The sequence below is a fragment of the Saccostrea echinata genome, unplaced genomic scaffold (assembly GCF_033153115.1).
Source record: "Saccostrea echinata isolate AGI-Se365-2 ecotype Australia unplaced genomic scaffold, CSIRO_AGI_Sech_v1 ptg000025l, whole genome shotgun sequence".
NCBI lineage: Eukaryota > Metazoa > Mollusca > Bivalvia > Ostreida > Ostreidae > Saccostrea > Saccostrea echinata.
Window position 1 is genome coordinate 11,780,720 of NW_026889774.1, and position 22,260 is coordinate 11,802,979.

The 22,260-nt window shown below is 32.4% G+C and overlaps 2 protein-coding genes across 3 annotated transcripts; one reads left to right on the forward strand and one right to left on the reverse strand.

Annotated features, from left to right (window-relative positions):
* Positions 1–1,451: 1,451 nt before the first annotated feature.
* LOC133192627 (uncharacterized) lies at positions 1,452–10,896 on the reverse strand. Of its 2 annotated transcripts, XM_061328621.1 has the most exons (8): positions 10,760–10,896; positions 8,269–8,493; positions 7,745–7,904; positions 7,274–7,422; positions 5,592–5,642; positions 4,083–4,229; positions 3,647–3,694; positions 1,452–1,834 (listed from the first exon to the last, which is right to left on the reverse strand). In XM_061328621.1, exons 1-8 carry the CDS (start codon positions 10,800–10,802, stop codon positions 1,668–1,670), a joined length of 990 nt encoding a protein of 329 aa, XP_061184605.1. In that variant the 5' UTR covers positions 10,803–10,896; the 3' UTR covers positions 1,452–1,667. The 2 variants fall into 2 exon arrangements, with proteins under 2 accessions (XP_061184605.1, XP_061184606.1); XM_061328622.1 differs by lacking the exon at positions 5,592–5,642.
* A 355-nt stretch (positions 10,897–11,251) lies between these two features.
* LOC133192005 (caspase-8-like) lies at positions 11,252–21,492 on the forward strand. The gene is made up of 9 exons (XM_061327825.1): positions 11,252–11,284; positions 11,559–11,966; positions 12,418–12,671; positions 13,217–13,342; positions 13,630–13,803; positions 14,574–14,654; positions 18,764–19,066; positions 19,809–20,064; positions 21,101–21,492. Exons 2-9 carry the CDS (start codon positions 11,653–11,655, stop codon positions 21,243–21,245), a joined length of 1,653 nt encoding a protein of 550 aa, XP_061183809.1. The 5' UTR covers positions 11,252–11,284; positions 11,559–11,652; the 3' UTR covers positions 21,246–21,492.
* Positions 21,493–22,260: the final 768 nt, after the last annotated feature.

Consider the following 22,260-nt stretch of genomic DNA (forward strand, 5'->3'; position numbering starts at 1 on the left):
AGCCTTGCTAGCATAATATTTTGCCAAATTTTGTTAGCCTTCCAATTTGTAAATTTATAAATCAGCTCTATTTTTATGAAATTATTATTGAAGTGAATTATTATTAGCAAATATTAAGTGGAAAAATTATTATCAAAACTGATCTAAGTATTTCAAGGATATATTTTAAACACTCACAATAAAAATATATGAAATATACAACATTTACCCTCAACTTTAAAACACTTTGTGTTTCAATTTGACATAATATATAGTAAATACAGTACAATGACCAGATAATTTCTGTTGTATAAAATACCCACAAATCCCATGGTATGTGATTATAGTACTCTCTACTGCAGGGAATATATTTCTCATCAAGGATTAATAGCAACATATATAAACAAAATCTACATTCAATTAGTGATTTTTGCATCAATACTCAATACTGAAACAAAATACATGTATTGATATACATGATATGCCTACTAATATAAGTACATGTACCATGAAGAATGAAAAATACAAAAACAAATATATGTACATTTTCAATCTGAAATTGAATTAACAACCAATTCAAACATATAGGTAAAAGGACAACTTAACAATATTATCAATTTTTGCAATGCCTCTGATGTAGAATCTTTCATGTCAAATGGCTATTACTTATAAAGAGCAAAATAAATGCTCAAGAGTTCTTGAAAGTCTGTAAAATTACTGTACAATGAGCTGATGAAAAGACAAATTTCAAATAAAAAAAATTTTCAATTCATAGCACAGCATTCATTAAAAGATTGAAACATCACTGTCAGAACACAAACTTTGGAGGTAATAGGTATGGAATGTTCATGAAAATTTTTAAATTGTTTATTACTTGAAGGGAGTGTTAGTAGAAATATTTTTTCAACAACAAAAATTCTGTATAATATATGAGGATTTGAAGGTGTTTATACACAGATGAAGAGAAAATTAATTTTTTTCTTTTTTTTTTTTTTATCTGGTTTCCAATGAATTTTTTCTTTCAATTTTACTATGATTTATAGCTATCTACTGTTACAAGATTAAATGCTGTCAAATGATATACGATGTAATTCTAGATCTACTGCTCAGTTTGTAAAAAACAAGAATGCTACCATATAGTTACATAAAACTAATATGTTTTATATAGTAACAGATGTAAGAGCACTTGGTAAAAATAAAAATTATAATCCGAAGATTTTATCCTCTTCACAAAGTGGTGTGAGTGCAAATATTTCAGTACTGTAAATATAACTATCCCAACATTCAGGGCAAGAAAAAAAAACATTTTTTTTTTAATCCAGCAGAAATACTGGTTCTTAATACATGAAAAATTAAATAAATGGAAAATAAAAAGATAATATTAAACAATTTTTTTTTTTCAACAACTCAATTAAAAGAAAATAAAATGGTAATATTTCAAAACATGTAAAAAAAAAAAAAAAATCATACGGTTCTAGACTTATCAAAAATTATAAAATTTATCCAAATCTAAATCATCAAATATAATGTCCAACAAAAATAAACAAATACCATTTGTTCATAAGGTTCAATACATGTACATAAAAATAGTTTGCTAAAAATCTGAAAGCAAGTTTACAGAGAAAATGCCATAACAAGCAATTTGTACACAAAAGACAGTAACTCCCTCCCAGCACCTCACCCAATGCTTACTGATTTGGGTAGGGAGCATTGTTTGGTGGGTATGGCATGTTGCCTGCTGGTGGGTAAGGAGTGTTGCCTGTGGGGTAGGGTGCCCCATCATAGGGTGGTGCAGTGGGTGGATGTAAGGGATAGGGTAGAGATCCATTGGAGGACATGGGTGGCTTCTCTCCGTCTGAAAATACACAGAAGTCAAATAGAATCTTCATTTCATCCAAAGGTTTTCAATACAGATAAATTCTACTTGTCAAGAGAAAAGGTGGCATTTATCATTCTGAGAAAAGTTTAATATACAAAAGTATGTTTATAATGTCATATTTATTCATTATAGCCTCTAAATCTAATCTGAATATTCATTCTTTCAAAAATTATATAAAAACAAATACTATTATCTGGATTAGAACATCTACTCATACACTGTAAATAATTGATGTTATACAATCATTTCTTATGCTTTTCCTAGCACAAGCAACATCTGATCAATATATCCTGACATTCACAAACATAGAAAAACAGCCATTGCTACCATCAATTATACAAGAAATTGATGACAATAAATCTCCCCATATTATTTGCAGTAATTTGTTCTAGCAATTGAAAAATGCCATACATCCTTAATCTGTTTTATTTTTCTCCCCAGAGAAGAAATGCACAGGATGCAACGATACTGCAAAAAATGCAGTTGAAAAATTATTTCATGACCTATTTTAGAAGCTACTTGTATATGCTGTCATAAGACAGTCATACCCACACATAAGTGTTTGCCTCTAAGTGTACTCACTTTCATATTTAGGTAACAAGGGTGAATATTAAAATTCCGAAACCTTATTGCAGATCTACAGGACAATCTCAAATCAAATTCCAAAATATGAATGGGTATACTGTGAAAAATGTAAATGGAGTTCAAGGAACCAGGTTTTTGAAGAAAAACACTGATATTTTAACCCCATATGGCCCCCAGAATGAAAGTGAAAATTTCAGAATCTTTCTGCACATGTTCAAGGCACCACTAATCATTCCAAAAAGGGAAATGGCTACTGCTCAAAATGTAAGAGTAGTTTGAGGAAGAAGATAGTGTGACAGATGGAAGGACAGACCAGGATAACAACAATATACCTGATCTTTCTTTAGACAGTGCAGGTCTAATCAAGTTTTATTTTTATTTTACATATATATTTTCTTCATTTTACTTTAATATTTTACATATATACTTGACATACACATGTATACATAAATTTTACATGCCACGTCGGATATAAGATTCATTTTTTAAAGGCAATTAATGCCTGATATTTTTCTAGTTAACCTGTAAAATACATGTGTATATAAGCTACAATAGTCATAGTAATACATATAGATTGATATAATTTTACATAGCCTCCTCCTACCCCCACCCCCTCCTTTTTGTAACCGAATTTTTATAAATTTTATGCCATTTGTACTTAATACTATTTGTACTTTTTTCCCTCTCTTTGTTACCTGCACTTGAAACTGATAACTTTGCAGTGTACAATATCAAGAAAATCTACAGAGACTATAACTACTGTTCAAGGAAAGAAATCAGTGATCTAGGGTGTGTAATGAAAGAGAACAGGGTTTAAAGAATTTCAACAGTGAGTAAACATATAATTTCAGGAAAATATTAATTTTTTAATACAGCATAGTTATTTAAGAAAAAAAAAAAGATGAATTGATACAATTGAAGTAAAAAAAAAATCCTTCAGAATAAAAAAAAATTATAAAATAAGAAAGATTCCAAACTTCAGCAATACAATTTATGGTAATACATGCATGTAACATTATTAATTTTTTTTTAAATCTAAAAGTGATTGGATTTGATGAAGAGGTAAGTAAGTAGATTCTAGTGAAGACGTGTAACACCTCATGCACACATAACTGGGGTGAAGAAAGATCTTCATGTGACACACGTATTAGATGTATCACACCACACTACTGAGAATATTTCACAAAATTAATACATGTATACCTTGATTTTGAAATGGTGGTGGATTCACAGGATAAGGCAAATTCCCAGCTGTAGAATTTACAAAGACAACATGAATCAGATTAGTTTCTGCAAAATTATCAAATCTTATCATAAATCTTAAAGCATCAAGGGTTTTTAGCTTTATACTTCTCATTATCTTGCCCAACAAATTAAGATGGAGGTAGTTTTACTAATGTGGTCCTTTTGTTTGTCTGTTAGATCAAGGATTAAAAATTTGCTTCTTGCATCCAAAGAGTTTTTCCTCTCATTGTACAAGTCATTATATCCAATTATATATTTCTTACTTGTCCATGCATTAAAATTACCATCAAATTACAAAATGAAAACAACATTTATTTTTTGCGCCAACTCCATAACTTCCATTAGAAATACTGTAGTAGCAATTGTTAAGTGAACATGAGAAAGAAGTACTTACTTGGATTTGGGTCATAGGGTAGATTTCCCTGACCAGCAGTGGCAGAGTCATAGGGAGGGGGAGCACCAGAGGGGGGCAGTCCATTCTCTTGTCCTGGATAGTGAGGTTTTCTCATTGGGTAATCTGACATTGGAAGAGGTGTTGGACCTAAAATTTAGAAATTTTGTAAGATAAGGATACCCAGACTGCCAAACATCCTTATAAGCAATACTTTCAGTGTTTTTTTTTTTTTTTTTTAAGGTATCACTTAACACGGTTATCTATTTTTTTCAAATCTTGGACTGTTAGATGGTGTAAACAATGCTGAAGGGGTATAAATGCTTAACATTATATTTATAGTCATAAAATCCAATTTTAAAAAAATATCCTAGTACATGTACATGTTAATTGTTAAATGCATGATGTGTAAAAAGAACCTAAATATTCATGCACACTTTTTCATACAATCTGAAGTTCACTATTTAAGACATTTATTTTAACTTTTTGCAAACCTTTATCAAACCTTTATATTGATTTCTTGCAAAATAATGTCACTTATCTTCATTGTATCTATATATTTATAGAGTTATATGCATGCTTCCTTAGAAACATACAGACCCTTGTCTGCATAAATTTCATATTTTTATGTATGCTGTGTTTTTTCTACTTTACCAACTATGAAATTGATTTAAATGCCATTTTCGTGTATACTCACGCATAGAAATATACACAAAGAAACTCACACTAAAGTGATGTCACAATGAGGCTACAGAGATGTTAATAAAAATAAAATGATATAGGTCAGCGGGAAATTCAAACACTGAGTATATTTTGGATGCTTTTAAATGTAAGATGTAAATATAAGGAATGTTTTTAAGTTTATCTTGAATTATTGGTGTTTAAATCCAAGGACTTGCATGTAAGCTAGCGCGCTTCCTGAAATATGCCTAAGTGACAAGTCTATGTAAATCTAGCTCTTCCTGAAAAATAGGCCTACGTAAAAAGTCTGTGTGATTTACACACCAATAACTCACATAAAACTTAAAAACATTCCTTAAATGAATAAACCAATTTCCAACGTTGACACACAGAAAAATGCTCAGCATCAACTTCTCACCATATGCAATAACCTTTATACTGATCCATTCCACATCATTACATCTGACCTAAACACGTCGTCACCTTCCAATTCCATAATACAGTGCTTTAATAATTATATTCCCCCCCCCCCCCCCCCCCAGTCTGAATTAATTATACTAAAAGAAAACCACATTCATTATATATGGAATGCCATGCCTCCAAACATTTTATTTACTTGCAATTAAACAATTACATGCACATATGTATGTGCAAACACTGCATACAATAAAAGTTATATAACCTTAAAACAATTTACAGTCAACGCCAAACAGTGTCCTACTGAGAACAACAAACACACTTGCTATAAATACCATCCAATCACATGACTACCCTGAAAACAACCCAAACACTCTCCATGCATAATAACAACTACCAGTATCATATACTTACCATTATCATGATTATAGGGGGATCTGAGTGGTGCACTCTGATCTTGGTAATCTGAAACAATTAGTACACATGCATGCAGTTCATTTACAACAAAACTGGCCATCTTTTACAACACTCTGTTAATATTAAGGTTCATTATCCCTCAAGCTCTGTTAACTTATTTAAAATTTTGCTTCAATGCTTATCGTTTTCTAAAAGAAATCAAATTTATGATTAAAATGTACACACTTTCAGCATACCCTGCAGGGCATAATTTGGAAGAAATGGCCTTTTAACTTGACAATTTCATAAGAATATTTTTTGTCCCAGTGAGAGTTATCCCTCTTTTCAGAGGGTCGATGAACCTTAGTATACTATTATGTTATATCAAGCAGGTGCAATGACACACAGTGACAAATCAAGAATCAAAAGTGTGATTGGCAGATTCTAATTTAGTCTCTTCCAAGCTTCTGGCACCCAAATAATTCCAAGATGAAAGTCTTTTTACCCCAGAAAAAGTTCCCTATTCATTTCCACACCATCATGCACAGGATCTGCTACTAGAGGCTTATAAACATATCATTAAAGCATCTTTACAGCACAATTATCATCCTGTTTGTATCAGATGTTGCCTGCAGGTACCATCCTTATTTTCAAATTTAGAATAAACATTACTTCATATTTACAATGATTTAACATACAGTTTTTAAAAAAAATGTGCACCTACATTTACTGAAATTCAATATTTCTTTAATAATATACATTTATATCTCAAACCTCCTACAAAATATCATCTCTATAGAGTTGTCAAAAAAAATTTTTAATCATGTCAGACATTTGGTCTGACAAAGTCAAAGGTTTGGACCAGTTGAAGGTTTGTCAGACCAGATACATGTACCTTATTTTGTACAGAAAGGAAAATAAATAACTGCACCAAAATGCTCTTTATTATATTCAACAGCATTTGACCTCATAATTTTCTTTCCTTAGGATAGAAAGTCTTTAATCAGAGACATATCTAACACAATTTATCATGTGTTTATATGTCTCTGCTTTAACAAATTTGATTGACCACCTCATGGCCATCAATCCTGTTTTTTGTGACCTTCACATGCGCACCCCGATTCCAGTCTTTTAAAAATTTGCATCACGCCTGATTTTTTTTTTTCAAACAGTCATTTGGACCAATGTTTTCTTGTAAGTTATCAGTGCAGACAATTTTTTATTAGCCTTGCTGACAGGACAGATGGTTTTTGACAACTCTGCATCAGTCCCTTTACAAAAAGTACTCTGTTCTAGTTATAACAAAAGCAGATTACAATATAGCCATATACCAGTATTTAATGCTCAGTTTTATATACTCTAGGAAAGAAAACCTTTTCACTGAAATAACTCTTAATGTCAAAATGGCTAGAAGACTTCGTAACATTTTAAAGAAGTACTTTTATATCAGGAAAGAAAGACAATTGATATGCACATTATTTAATGTTTGTTAATTTAATAACTAACTTTATGTAATCATGGTTCATTTTTTGTAGTATTCATGACTACTTGCTAATGTTTGATGGTGCTGTCAGTAAATGAATTGAAAAGTAGTATTGCTTAATTATAATCACCCCTGGATGAATACTAGAACCACACATGCATAGATTTAGTTGAATAAAACATACACCTATTATATTCTAATTACTCCATCTATTTACCTGTTGTCATGTGTTGGTTGCTTTTTGGAGGACTGCGAATGACTGAACCTGAACTGTGCTTGTGTCTCTTAATACAGCAATAACAACAAATGAAAATTATCCCAGCTACCACAATTATTCCTATTACAACACCAGCCACTCTCCCTCCACTGAAAACAAATAAAATATCAATCTAAATGGCATCAGTTACAATATTTATTGAAAGTATCAATGAAACATTACACAACTTACAAACCCCTGGACATGTAAACACACCTTCTAAAACCAGGAGATAAATATTTCTTTTAAAACAATAATTTACAACCACAAACATTTTCTGGTTAATACAATACTCCTGTTATTATAATAATTATAAATATCCAAAGAAAGAATCAGGAACAAATTTCTAACAGTGATAACACTCTAAATAGACTTAAGTTATGACAATACACCAGTAATACTTTTATTCAGCCTTATTTTTTTTTTACTTACTCATCCCAGAATGTACAACAATACTGCTGACCCTCCTCACCACAGCAGTAGGTGTGGTCATCCCCCATACTGTCATCTGTAGGGCAAATGAATCTCCCCACATATGATACATTGCCCCATGCATTCTTATCATATTTGTCATTGTAGCAGACTTCTGGTACTATGGAAAAATTATGGAAAATTTCAATTAATTTAGATTCAAAATGTGATACTAATAAAAGAGTTTGACTTTACTCCTGTTTTAAGTTTTTTTTTAAATAAAATCCATTTTGCATTCAGGATTCACTATGACAGTCAGTTTTAAGATTCAACCATTTTTAAATTACAAGTATTCACTGAATTTACCAAAGTGTTGATTTAGTGTTTGGTTTTATCAAAAAAACAGTGTAAAAAGTAATTATCAGTGAGAGCAGTTTGAGATTTGTATTTATCACCAGTTGAAATCATTAGATTCAACCATTATGTAACAAAAAATTGCTTGCAAATCTCATAAAATTGTTGCCTGATACTGGATGAATACTTACAACTCCCCTTTGACCTAAAGCTAGACCGTCTCTTCCATCTTGTGGCACCATAAACTGAACCTAACAATATGGCTGTCCTCAAACTGCTTTTCGAAGATAACCTGTTTCCCGAAAATTTGGACACATATCTAGATGATGCACGGCTTCTAGAGGAAAAACGGCTGCGAGAGGAAAATCGTCCTCCCCTTCCCCCTCGGCCCCCTCTAGCATCAGTCAAGGCTATCACTGAAAAATCATCAGGAAACAAAAACCTTTATTCTACTTGTCTTTAAAAAACTAGAACTGTCCAAAATGGACAAATAACCCCCGCTGGAGGGGGGGGGGAGAAAAATGAAAAGTGAAAGTTAACTAATTATATCTAAGTATCATCATAATATATCTCAAGCATCGTATAGTATGACCTTTAAGTATTTATTTATTCCAATTAATTAATATTATGTACATTTTATTGCTCATTTGAGTTAATTATTATATGTTCTTTTTGGGTGCTTGTGTTCTTTTGGATCATGTTAAGTATATTGATACAACCCTAAACAGGTTGGGGCCATATTGTCCAAATGGGATATATATAGCCCATTTGCATGATTTGGGATATATTATCTCATATGGGATATAATCTTAAAGTGCAAAAATTGAAAAAAAAATTATTTTGGCTATAAATATTGTCAGGGACATACACTCTAACAGTTAGGCCAAATAAAAAAATATGTAAGGTTCCGGTTACCTGACCGTCCCTATTTAACACCCCTGACCCTAAACTTTTTTCCAGCAATTTTCATATTTTTTCCGGAATTTGTGTTTTTATTATTTTTGATTTTAAAAAATTGTTTGATATTCACAACTAGGATGCCCCCTACCAATGTTGACTAGTATATTATCATGGCACATCTAAATGCCATTTGCAAAGCAGTGATAGGTATTATTTAGATAAATTTTAAAAATCTTTTTGTCAAAAAAAAAAAAAAAAAAAAAAATTCCCTACCTACCTACCCTAAATTTTTTGGAGGTGTAACCGGAACCACACATATTTTTTTGTTTGGCCTTAGTATACTGATAGTATATACGTTCCTGATATATTGTAAAATATGTATAAATCTGGTGCATAAATATACATTGAAAAAAAAAATTTTTGGAAAGCAAGTTTTTCTATAACCTACAGTATTTGAGATTGATCCCTAAGAAGTGTAAAATCTTGTGATCGAGTGATCAATCTTCAAATCAGTGGGGATCAGGATTGGCATTGCAATGCATTAAACTGAAGTAAGTATATACTTGTAGTGCAATGCTGACATTACAATGCATTATTTTTTGTGCACTCATTTTCTTAAATTAAAAAAGAATTAAAAATGGAAATGGTAACCCATGCAAGCATTAAGATTAAAATTGAGATAAACTTAGTTTCTGTATAGTGCAAATAAACTTTCACTTTTATCATGTTTATAATTTCTGAGTTACAACTACTACACATTGAAATTTCCATACTTATTTAAGATAATTTTTAAATAAGCCTTGTTTTCGAAGAGTATATTAGCAAGCGCAGCGAGCGGGGCGAAGCGCCGCTCGTCACTGTGAGCTCTAACGACAACACCTGGGCGAAGAGAAAATTCGGACTACTGCACATTCATTCAATAGAATTTTTTTCCGCAGTAATTCTGGACCCACAATGCATCGCTTCTTGTTCTCGTTGCTAACTTCGTTCACGCGGTAACAACAACTAAAATTTCAGACAAAATAAACTCACCTTAATTTAATGGATATTGCATACAGATAGTAGATTAAACGTTCTTTGTTAAAATCATTGCACTTTTTAAACTTTGTTTATGGAAATGCAGCTAACATACGACGTCATGTGACGTCACAGTCTAGACGTTCCAAATCTCTCATGCGGTTTGAAGAGGCGGATCTTAACGAATGAAGTGAACAATGCGCTCGCCCCAACGGTCGCACCGTCAACATATTAGAGTTTAAATATTTCTTTAAAAATTAATTCCAATGAGGGATACACAAATTACAGCTTTGCAATATGTGTGGTAGCTGCAATGACACATACATAATCTCAATATTTTCTGTTGCATCACGATACAATTTTTTTTATTTTTCAGAAATGAATTACTTAAGGAGTACTGTGAGTTACATTTCAGAAAAAAATATTTTTGTTTCATTCATTTGAAGTATTACACAATTCAGAAAAAGAACTCCAATTCAATAGTGTATTCAATGATATGATAAACTTTATCATAAACAAAAAATCATAATATTTCTTATCTGACATGCTAAGTATTTTAGAGAAAGTTATTAAGTTTATAATTAGACATCTGAAATGAAATGAAAATCTTAATTGGCTCAAATCCCCCCAATCATGTGTATTAGACTATTCATATGTATTAGACTGGATTAACAGACTGATTAAACTGAACCAGTGACAGTTGTTATCGAAAGTATTAAAGCAGTGTTTTCATGGTAAAATGCTAATGGTCAATGGAATACTTACAAAGCACAATGACAGCAAAACATATTAAAATTTGTATCTTCATGGCGTCTTCGTTTCACTTAACTTGTGCAATTAACTATATCCTCTTTCTCGTTCTTTAATATAATCAGTTTTACCACATTATATATTGCGAAATCCCTTTACTAGGCTTTAGCTCTTGAACCGAAAAAATTAAATATGGGGAAATACGTAATGAATATTTATAATGATACTTTCTATTAATTCGTACGTTAACTTAATTTTAAATTTGAGAAAAATTATTTCTGTTTTACTCATTTGAAATTAGAAAATATCAAAAGTGATTACAATTAACTACGTTCTTCGGCCTTTACACGACTAATGTCTATTTTTTTAATAATAGGGGCTTGCTTGCATTTTTTGAAAGGAAATGAAATAAGATTGTACAACTTGACATCTAATCTAATGACGTCATTAAAAAGTGTAAACATTGGGAATTGCCAATTTACCTATTATCGTGGGATACTATTAGCAAATAACAAATAACACGAATTTGACGGATCCCTGGTAATAACTACATTTATAACACAAATATTCAAATCATTTTAAGACACTGTTAGATACTCTCAATCCATATTCTTTTATGTGACTTCGTTACTTTCACTTTCAACGGTGGAACCATGAAATAAAAATGCCTGTTTGATATATGCACCACTTGTTCAATGACTTTACCTTTCCGGGCAGAATCTTTTAGTGCTAGTGTTCACTCAAAAATTCATTGTTAGAATATTATTTTAATAATGCTAATAATACCATTATCATATTGATTGTATCTTTTTAGAGTTGTGAACAAATAAGGATTTTTGTATGGGTCATCCTATACCTGAAGTACATCCTAAAATCTACGTAAAAGCAAAGACTGGGAACCGTCCAAGATGCCACAATCAGGGGATTTCAGAGCAACATTACTAGATATTGATGCTCATTTGGATTCTAATGACCTGGAACTTCTCAAGTTTCTTTGTAAAGATATAGTTCCATTCAGTGTTCTTGATAAATGCAGGAGGAGTCTGGATGTATTTGTTAATTTAGAACAAAAAGGGAAACTAAAAGAGGAAGACTCCATATTTTTACAAGAATGTTTCCACTATATGCAAAGAAAAGATTTAATAAGAAAACTGGGTGGAGATCCACAAAGGCTTGAGAAGAAGATAAAAGCTGATGGACCTAGTCAGCTAACAGAATTTAGGTAAAGCAACCAACTCATTCAGGCCTATGTTATCTTGGTTGTTTTATATTTTGTGTTACATATATACACAAGTCAAACCATGTTATTTTAAAATCAATACTTCATTTTATTAGAACATTCAAGATTTTGAAGTTAAAATACATTTAAGAGAAAAAGTGGTTTGGACTTCCAAGTGATAATCGATTAATCCATGAGATATTGGTGATTTAGATACTGAAGTTTCTATGTACATACAATAGAAAGCAATGACAGTTACAAAGAAAATTGAGGGAGGAGGGATGTTGAAGGTTTATTGGTCTCCCAAAAGTCTTGTTGTAATACTACAACAACAGCTATCTATTGATTCTAAGTAATATTTCATTAGAAATAATCTTTAATTGTTTACCTTGCATACGATGTTGCAAATGTCAGGCGTAGGTTACATTTCCCCCCTTAATTATTTTATTTACAGGATTTTACTTTTTGAAATATCTGAGGACTGTGGCAAAGATGAATTTGAGGCCATGAAATTTTATTCACGGACAACACTGCAGATGACCAAGAAAATGCTGAATAATGTGACAACATGTTTAAGTTTGTTCAATGTTCTTGAGAAAGAGGAGCTGTTAACACCAATTCAAGTCAAAACAATGGAGCAACTCATTGAAGCAACCGGAGATGAAGAATTATTGGACCTTCTCTACAAATACAAAAACAAAAATTTAGGTATATTTTACTACATTTAAGCAGTATAAAAGAAATATAGGCATTAGTATTATAACAATTCAGAGTTCTATATGGCAATTTTTGTACTATATTTAGAGGTAATTTAAGTGATAGGAGACATAGATAGGGGGTAGTAGTCCATACAAGGTGGAAAAAAAGACTGTACAGTTTCTACTGTAATAGACTAGCCTCCAGCATTTATATTTGATTTTGAAAATAGAGTTTATTAAGTTTAATATAACTAAGATCAGACTGTCAAAAAGCCCTAAACTATTTTCTATTATTTGTCCATTCATATAAAATCTGTCCTTAATGTTTATGTTCATCCAAAAGAAATTTAATTTAAAATTAAAATGAATTTCAGCAAATCTTGCAGGGCAAAATTTGAAAGAAATGGCCCATTAACTTGACACTTCTATAAAGGAATAGTACTTAATAGTTACATGTATACCAGTTAGAGTTATCTCTCTTGTCAGAGTATCAACATGATCAATGAACCTTAAGACTGAATACATGCATGTATAAATTATTTGATTTCTTTGCAGTTGCCTGTCCATCTGACGAAGTACCAGGGATGAAACTTAATTCACACATAAGCAACCACCCAGACACCACCCCTGTGGTGCCACAAGAACACCAGGAACCACCACATAACCTTACTGCTCTGTCAGGTACCTTAATTGCCCTCAGTAAATGCTAAAAGTGTACATAACAATGCTGTGTTATGAAAGTGCTTATTAGTTAGTTTTTGTCACATGTTATTACAAGACTGTACATGCAGGTTTATTTCAGTCCTAGATTTTTTGCTGAGCAAAAATGCTGATGTATTTCTCTTTTACAGAATAAATATAGATACATACAGTTTCCATTAGATTGCTAGATTTGAATTATCTACTCTGTACATACAGTTGAAAATTGATTTTCTGACTACCTGTATGTTAATAATGCACATCTTTAGAGGGACCTGGTTTACAAATGGCTGCCTATCCTTCTCTTACTTCCATGAACCCTCCTGCACAAGATGCCATGGATACATTGTTGTCAAGGCAACAGTCAGCTGCTCAATCACCCCAGGAAGACAATGAAGCATTGGAGAGTTTCAGTTATTACAAAATGACATCAAAGCCCAGAGGTTAGAATATGTACATCATGATAAAAGTATGGCTGCTTGACTTTATTGCACAGGATTAAGATCCATTCTTACTTTTTTGTAGTAGAGTGTGACCTGACTCTGTGAATTAGTGTAGAGAAAAAAAAATTGAACATGTGAATAAGCAAATGAAATGTAAATACTGAAAAAAAAATGGAAAATGTATATATGCAAAAAAAGTAAAAAGAAAAAAGCTTAAGCAAAGAACATGTATGTACTAAAGAATTACATGTAATTAGGTTTTTGTAAGATGGTAAGCTACAAAAAAGAACAGACAGACAATTTGGCTATGTATTAACATTAGAAGTTAGCCATATAGCATAATAGATGATAACTGCACAGGGAGCTAATACATGTATTGATCACCCAGTCTTATTCATTTTTATGTAACTTTATCCATGGTGTCCCTTATAAATCTATTAGAATTTGGAGAGAAATATGAGGTTAAATTTTGGATTTCGAAGTTTTGTGATGTCATATGAAAATAACAGGAGTTACCTACCTTAGTTGTGTTTGTGCAGCAACAAACTACAAACAGTTTTGCAATTACATGTACATATATTAGGCCAAAAAATGACTGATCACTGTAAAGTATCCCATTAGTCTTCCCTAAAAAATAGCTTTACAGTATACATGTAGATTTAAAAGAAAGATGGTAAACATGTAAAGTTTTTGATAAACATTTCTTACGGTGTAGAAATTTTCTGACGAATGATAAGGTATGTATTGAATGTCATTCTTTTCTTTAACAGGTTATTGTATAATTATCAATAATAAAATCTTCCATGGACAGTCAGATCTGAGAGAGAGAGCAGGGACGGACATAGATGAAGGTAAGCTGTTTTACATGGAACTTAATTATTATAAAAGTGACACTTTTAAGATTTACTGTAAAAAACATCCATTTACAATTATATTTATACATTTACATTTCCAACTGTTTTCTCTTTGATAACACTTTGAAAGCTAAGGTGCTGTAATTCTGTCTAATGTTAGTGGGCGGGGACTATGGAATTAGCATGGAATGCTTTGTGTATTTCAATTCTATTAGACAACATTTTTATACCCCCGCTCCAAAGGAGAGGGGGGTATACTGTTTTACCCTTGTGTGTCTGTCTGTCTGTGTGTGTGTCCGTTCTGTCCATAACAAATTTTGGTCACAGTTTTCTCAGCAATTACTCATCGCTGATGCTTGAAATTTTAGCACACTCTTTGTTTAGGCATGCCATATGGTGGGATTCATTTTTGTGAGAATCCGACATCAACCTGTTTATCCGTGCGTCTGTCCGTACCATACATAACAAATTTTGGTCGCAGTTTTCTCAGCAATTACTCATTGCTGATGCTTGAAATTTTAGCACACTCTTTGTTTAGGCATGCCATATGGTGGGATTCATTTTTGTGAGAATCCGACGTCAACTTCCTGTTTATCCGTGCGTCTGTCCGTACCATACATAACAAATTTTGGTTGCAGTTTTCTCAGCAATTACTCATTGTAGATGCTTGAAATTTTAGCACACTCTTTGTTTAGGCATGCCATATGATGGGATATATTTTGTGAGAATCCAACATCAACTTCCTGTTTATCCGTGCGTCTGTCCGTACCATACATAACAAATTTTGGTCGCAGTTTTCTCTGCAACTAATCATTGTAGATGCTTGAAATTTTAGCACACTCTTTGTTTAGGCATGCCATATGGTGGGATTTATTTTTAGGTCACCTGAGTCACTCAGGTGACCTACTGCTATCTGTTTTCGTCCATCATCGTGCAGGCGTGCGGGTGTGCGTCATGCGTAAACTTTTCACATTTTCGACTTCTTCTCAAGAACCACAGGGCCAATTTCCACCAAACTTGCCACAAACTATCCTTGGGTAAAGATAATTCAAGTTTGTTCAAATGAAGGGCCACGCCTTCTTCCAAGGGGAGATAATTAAGAATTAGTGAAAAATTAATGGTATCTTTTAAAAATCTTCTTCTCAAGAACCACTGGACCAGGTAAGATGAAACTTATGTGGAAACATCATCAGGTAGTGTAGACTCAAGTTTATTAAAATCATGACCCCCAGGGGTAGGGTGGGGCCACAATGGACGATCAAAGTTTTACATAGAGATATATAGGAAAATATCTTTAAAAATCTTCTTCTTAAGAACAGTAAAGCCAAGATTGGTCATATTTATTTGGAAGCATCCTCAGGTAGTGTAGATTCAAGTTTGTTCAAATCATGACCCCCGGGGGTAGGGCAGGGCCACAATGGACGATCAAAGTTTACATAGAAATATATAGGAAAAATCTTTAAAAATCTTCTTCTCAAGAACAGCAAAGTCTTGATGAGTCATATTCATATGGAAGTATCCTCAGGTTGTGTAGATTCAAGTTTGTTCAAATCATGACCCCCTGGGGTAAGGTGGGGCCACAATGGATGATCAAAGTTTACATAGAAATATATAGGAAAAATCTTTAAAAATCTTCTCAAGAACAGCAAAGTCATGATGAGTCATATTTATATGGAAGCATCCTCAGGTAGTGTAGATTCAAGTTTGTTCAAATGATGACCCCCGGGGGTAGGGTGGGGCCACAATGGATGATCAAAGTTTTACATAGAGATATATAGGAAAAATCTTTTAAAATCTTTTTCTCAGGAACAGCAAAGCCCTGATTGGTCATATTTATATGGAAGCATCCTCAGGTAGTGTAGATTCAAGTTTGTTCAAATCATGACCCCCGGGGGTAGGGCGGGGCCACAATGGACGATCAAAGTCTTACATAGGAATATATAGGAAAATTTCTTCTCAAGAACTGCAAAGCCATGATTAGTCATTTTGATATGATCGAAGTTTTACATAGAAATACATAGAAAAAATATTTAAAAAATTTCTTCTCCAGAATCACTGGGCCAAGAAATATGAAACTTATCTGGAAACATCCTAAGGTAGTGTAGATTCAAGTTTGTTCAAATCATGACCCCCAGGGGTAGGGCAGGGCCACAATGGATGATCAAAGTTTTACATGGGAATACATTGGAAAAATCTTCTTCTCCAGAACCACTGGGCCAAGAAAGATGAAATGTGGAAACATCTTCAGGTAGTGTAGATTCAAGTTTGTTAAAACCATGATCCCCAGGGGTAGGGTGGGCCACAATGGACAATGAAAGTTTTACATTGGAATATATATAGGGAAAATCTTGAAAAAAATTCTTTTCTCAAGAACAGCAAAGCCATGATTGGTTTTATTTACATGGAAACATCAGGTAGTATAGATTCAAGTTTGTTCAAATCATGACTCTGGATTCTTGGGATAGGGTGGGGCCACAATGGACGATCAAAGATTTACAAAAGCTCCTTTCAGTTTATTTTATACTTCTATGGATTGTTGTTTTATACTTAGGTGACCGTTTAGGCCCTTGGGCCTCTTGTTGTGAGAATCTGACGTCAACTTCCTGTTTATCCGTGCGTCTGTCCGTACCATACATTACAAATTTTGGTTGCAGATTTCTCAGCAACTACTTTTTGCAGATGCTTGAAAGTTTAGCACACTCATTGTTTAGGCATGTCATATGGTGGGATTCATTTTTGTATGAATCTGATGTCAACTTGTTTATCCCTGTGTCTGTCCAAAAATGAACTTGTGTATTCACATCAGAGCGGGGGTATTATTAGTGAGCATTGGCTCACAGACTTCTTGTTGATTTATATTTACTTTTTCCACATATAAATGCTTTGCCCCGTTATGCATAAATTATCCCATGTTTCCAACTATCGTTCATGTCCCTGGCATACCCAACAAAAAAAGACAGTGCTTCCATGAGCATATTTAGAAAACTGAAATATTAAATGTAAAATATAATGAAGTATTAAAATAGATTAGAGTGGAGTTGTCATCTTCACTGGCCAAGGGTTTCTGATCCGCTACTCTCCTCATAATCCCTTGGGTTTGTGAGGAGAGTAGCGGATCAGAAACCCTTGGCTAGCGAAGATGTTTGTGAGGAGAGATCAGAAACCCTTGGCTAGCGAAGATGTGGAGTTGTATTATTTTAAGAAATGAATTTAATTTTTGAGAATTCATGAGGACATGAACTACAACGCTTCACATCGGCATATTTCATGAAGCGCGTTAGCGCTACATGATAAATATGCAGTCGTGAAGGGTTGTAGTTCCTACACCTCATGAATTCTCAAAAAATTAAATTCATATCTTTATATATTTACATTATTTTTCTGACGATTTGCCACATATTTTGTCATTCAATGATCATTTTTGAAAAAAACTATTTTTTGACTTCAATTACATCACAATGGAAATATTCCTACTCATCTCACGGTAGTTCATAACATGAATTTTTCTACTTTGCAAAGTAATATGTATTTGGAAATGTAAATATTCATTGAATCTTCTGTATATATATGCAAGTTACCCATGAAGTTTTGTCCCCATGTATCAGTAAAATTTGTATGGCCAATGAACACTGACCCCTACAAATATAAATCATTGCACAGTTATTGTAATATCAGTATTATAGTATCAAAAGTATATAATTTATGTTATTTTAAAAGAACTGATGATCAATTCACTTTTAGTAGCTGCAGAACTGTAGCTCTCTGGTTGAGAAAATTTGGACATATATAGTTAGCTGTTTGGAACCATTTAAGTTAAATAATTAAAAGTAACAAGATTAAGAGTTAAATACAATTACGGATAATGAACAGATACCATGCTTTGAGTGGGGGAACACGTATAATACATTGTACAAGAAATTATACTCAAAGCAAGCAAAAATAGCAGCTCCTTAAATCGAAAGTTTTTACAATGCTTGGATTTGCAGCTCTCTGGTTTTCTTCTCTGAATTTTCTTAAACAGTTCTGCAGCTACACTTTTACACTTTTATATACATGTAGATGATATTTTATTAAAATTGTATTTTGTGAATTGTATTTATGAACAGAGAAACTTGAAGAAACTTTTGGAACCTTCCTAGATTTTAACGTTAAGATATTCAGGAATTGCACTTGTGTTCAAATCAGGGAAGTCTGCCAGAAATATTCAAGAAAAGACCACAGCCAATATGACAGCATAGTTGTGTGCATTCTCTCCCATGGAACAACAGGAGCCGTGTATGGTTCAGACTGCCAAAGTGTTCCGATCCGAGATATAACCTCATATTTTACTGCCTCCAGGTGCCCTACTCTGGCTGATAAACCAAAGCTTTTCTTTTTTCAAGCATGTCAAGGACTTGTTCACCAGTCAGGTAAGAATAAGGGGAGATTAAAATTATTTTGTGATCAGATGGAAGGAATTTTCATTTGAACTTTGGTTTCTCGTACATCTTATATATACCATGGATATATGTCAAAGTTGGATTGAAGTCCCACCCACTTTTTTCTTTATGTAAACATCTGAATCCTCTGATATCTTGGAGTTTTATTTCTCTGTCCAATCAAGATTAATATAACAAGGTTTGACTATATTTTATTTCTTCCATCACCTATAAGTTAAAGGCACCTGAAGTTATTTATTTTTCTTAAAATAAAACAAATATACCCCCTACCTAATAATTTGGAAGAGGGTACATTTTTTTTTATTATAAGAAAGATAGATCATAACATGAGGTCCCTGTGCTGTAAGTATTCTCAGTTAACATACCAGCCTGTTTTATATAGAATTTATATAGAATTGCAGCATTTGTCTGTTAGAAACTTTGTAATCTAATGCGGATTTTTATGTTTCATACATTGAAGTCTGTAGGGTGTATTATGTCCTCCCCTATAAAACATTAAAAAATTTTATTGAAATTTTTATCCAGGGATTAGAATATCTCATTTTGGATGCAATTTGTAAAACAGATTCGACTCCCTTTTCTCTTCCAATAACTCAAACACTTATAAGGGAAAAATCTCTTTTTTTTTATGACAGAATATTTTATTTCATACTTCGTTGTACTTGTTACTAAAATGTTATGAAACATTATGCCTGGTTTCCATTTTTTACAGGTTTACATAACACAAGAACCACAAGAATTGTAAATCCAGGCATACAGACAGACACACAGTATGAACACCCGAGGTCTGAGGAACCTCCAGAAGAGGAGAGGTCTGCCCCTCCCCGCAGTGTGATTCCTGATGAGTCTGACTTCCTGTTGGGATATGCCACAGTCCCAGGTTATGTGTCCTACAGAAGCAAGTCTACGGGATCCTTCTACATCAACACACTTGTAGAGAAATTGAAGAAACATGCTCTTGGTCAAAGGTGAAAATGACAGATTTTGTTCAATAATTTTAGGTAGTATATCATATGTATCAGTAATTCAAAGATAGTAATCTTCAATTATACTTTATACCATATATGCATATTGCTTTTATTACATAGTCTTAAATTAAATTCTAAGTAAAACTAAAAAGCTTAAAAAGCTGGAGGGTTGTGTTTTATCTATACATGTAACTGAATTATTTATTGTAAACATAGACATTCTGGTGCAACACAAAGTTCAGCACAATTTATAATAAATAATGCAAATTAGAATTATGTGAGACAATTACTTTGTAAATTAGAGTTTACAAATGATAAATCAAAAGATTTGTATGTTTATCTATGTTACTTTAGAAACTTCTGAGTCATTGCACAATATGAACTAGGAGAATGCAGAATTACTTCCACTTCTTTATTTTAGTAATTCCCTATATGTTGCATTATTTTTTTCTGTACTTTACATATATTTACCTTGATAATGATAGCAACAGGAATCATGTTTAAAATAAAGAGGCTTACAATAAATACAATGTACATGTTTATAACAAATTCAAATTATGTAAAGATCAGAAATTAGTATACAACACACAGGTTGTCACAAAAGCATTTACGAATACTTAATCTACTGCATGCTTCTAATGCTGCATCTGACCTACATTTTTTTCAAAGACTGGTTTGTTTCACCATATAGGTCATGTATCTAGTACAAACCAAACTTGCTTACAGGCACATGTAAATGGCGTATATATATATATATGGATGTTTAGTCTGATAATTCATTCAGATCACAAGTGCCTGGGTTTTATCTATATGAGTATTTATGAAACCTTATAAACATATAAATACTAAGCTTTGAACTTATTGTAATGTTGTTGGTAAGGATTCAAACAAATATATTTGCATGGACATAACCATAATGCTGTTGACAGAAATTTGACTTCTTCATTGAGAGAAGAAATTGCTGCTTTGAACAACATTGCCTTCTGTTTTCAGACATTATCTTCAAAAAAAAAAGTATGTTGTTTTTATTTTTCAGGAGTTGTGATCTGATGTCCATTTTGACTGAAGTCAATAATGCAGTAAGTGATCTCCATTACAGTGATGATCAAGGAGGGATGTATAAGCAGGTCCCAGCACCCCAGTTTACCCTGCGCAGGAAAGTCCACTTTGATAAATGTTAGATACAAGTACAGCTGTATTTACAATTGTTTGTATGTATGCAAATGTGTTTGGTCCTGGTACCTTTATATTCACAGTGGAAGAACTGTGTTGGTGGTGCAGGGGAATATTTTGTGAAACATTTGGATGATTGATTTTTGAAAGGCTGTGAGAAAAACTTTTATATTATGTATATTAATTTATATTATTATTAGTTTTAAATATTTTGTTATTGAAAAAGTTTATTTTGGTAGAGAATAATAATGTCATTTTGATAGAGTATTTTAAGATGCTCAAGAATAATAAAAAAGAAAAGACAACTAAAATTTGATGCTTTTTTTTCTATGTAGGTATTTCTTTAATATAAAACTTAGATTACAAGGCCAAGTTTAGAATAATGTTTGCTTGCCCCCTCCCAACTCAGGATGAAAAAAATGGGTTGGTAGGTAGGTGAGAAAAATGTTTTTTCTCAGAACATTTCAATTTCAATGCTAAATTCATCCTCACAATGTCAAGGTTTTGTGATTTCGAAACTCCACACAAACCCTTGACATAAGTCGTTATTTACAAGTTGGGCTTGTGGTTACACATGACATAATGGGTAATTATAAATCAGCCAATGAAAATATATTTTTCAAAATTGTTGTTATCAAATTGCCCAACTCCAGAGCAAATCTTTTGTGATGTAAGGATGACGATCTTCAAAAAATTAATCCCCGATGTTTCATTTAAAGTAACTAGTCACAAAGTTTAAAAGACAATTTCTGTAAAATTGTGCTCTGTAATGTACTAATTTGCTGAAATTTTATGCATTTTAATTATAAATTTAATTTTCTTTGGAAAATTGTTAGCCTTAAAGCAAAATTTTATATGAGTGAACTGAGGGTGATGAACCTTTTTTAAACAAAATCAAAAAAAAATGTACATGTGAATTTGAATTTACTGTAATTTTTCTTTTTCCAATGAGTTTTGAATTTTATTTTATAAAGATTTGCTAAAATTTTGGCTAAGAAGGAAAAAAATACATGCCAAGTGTGT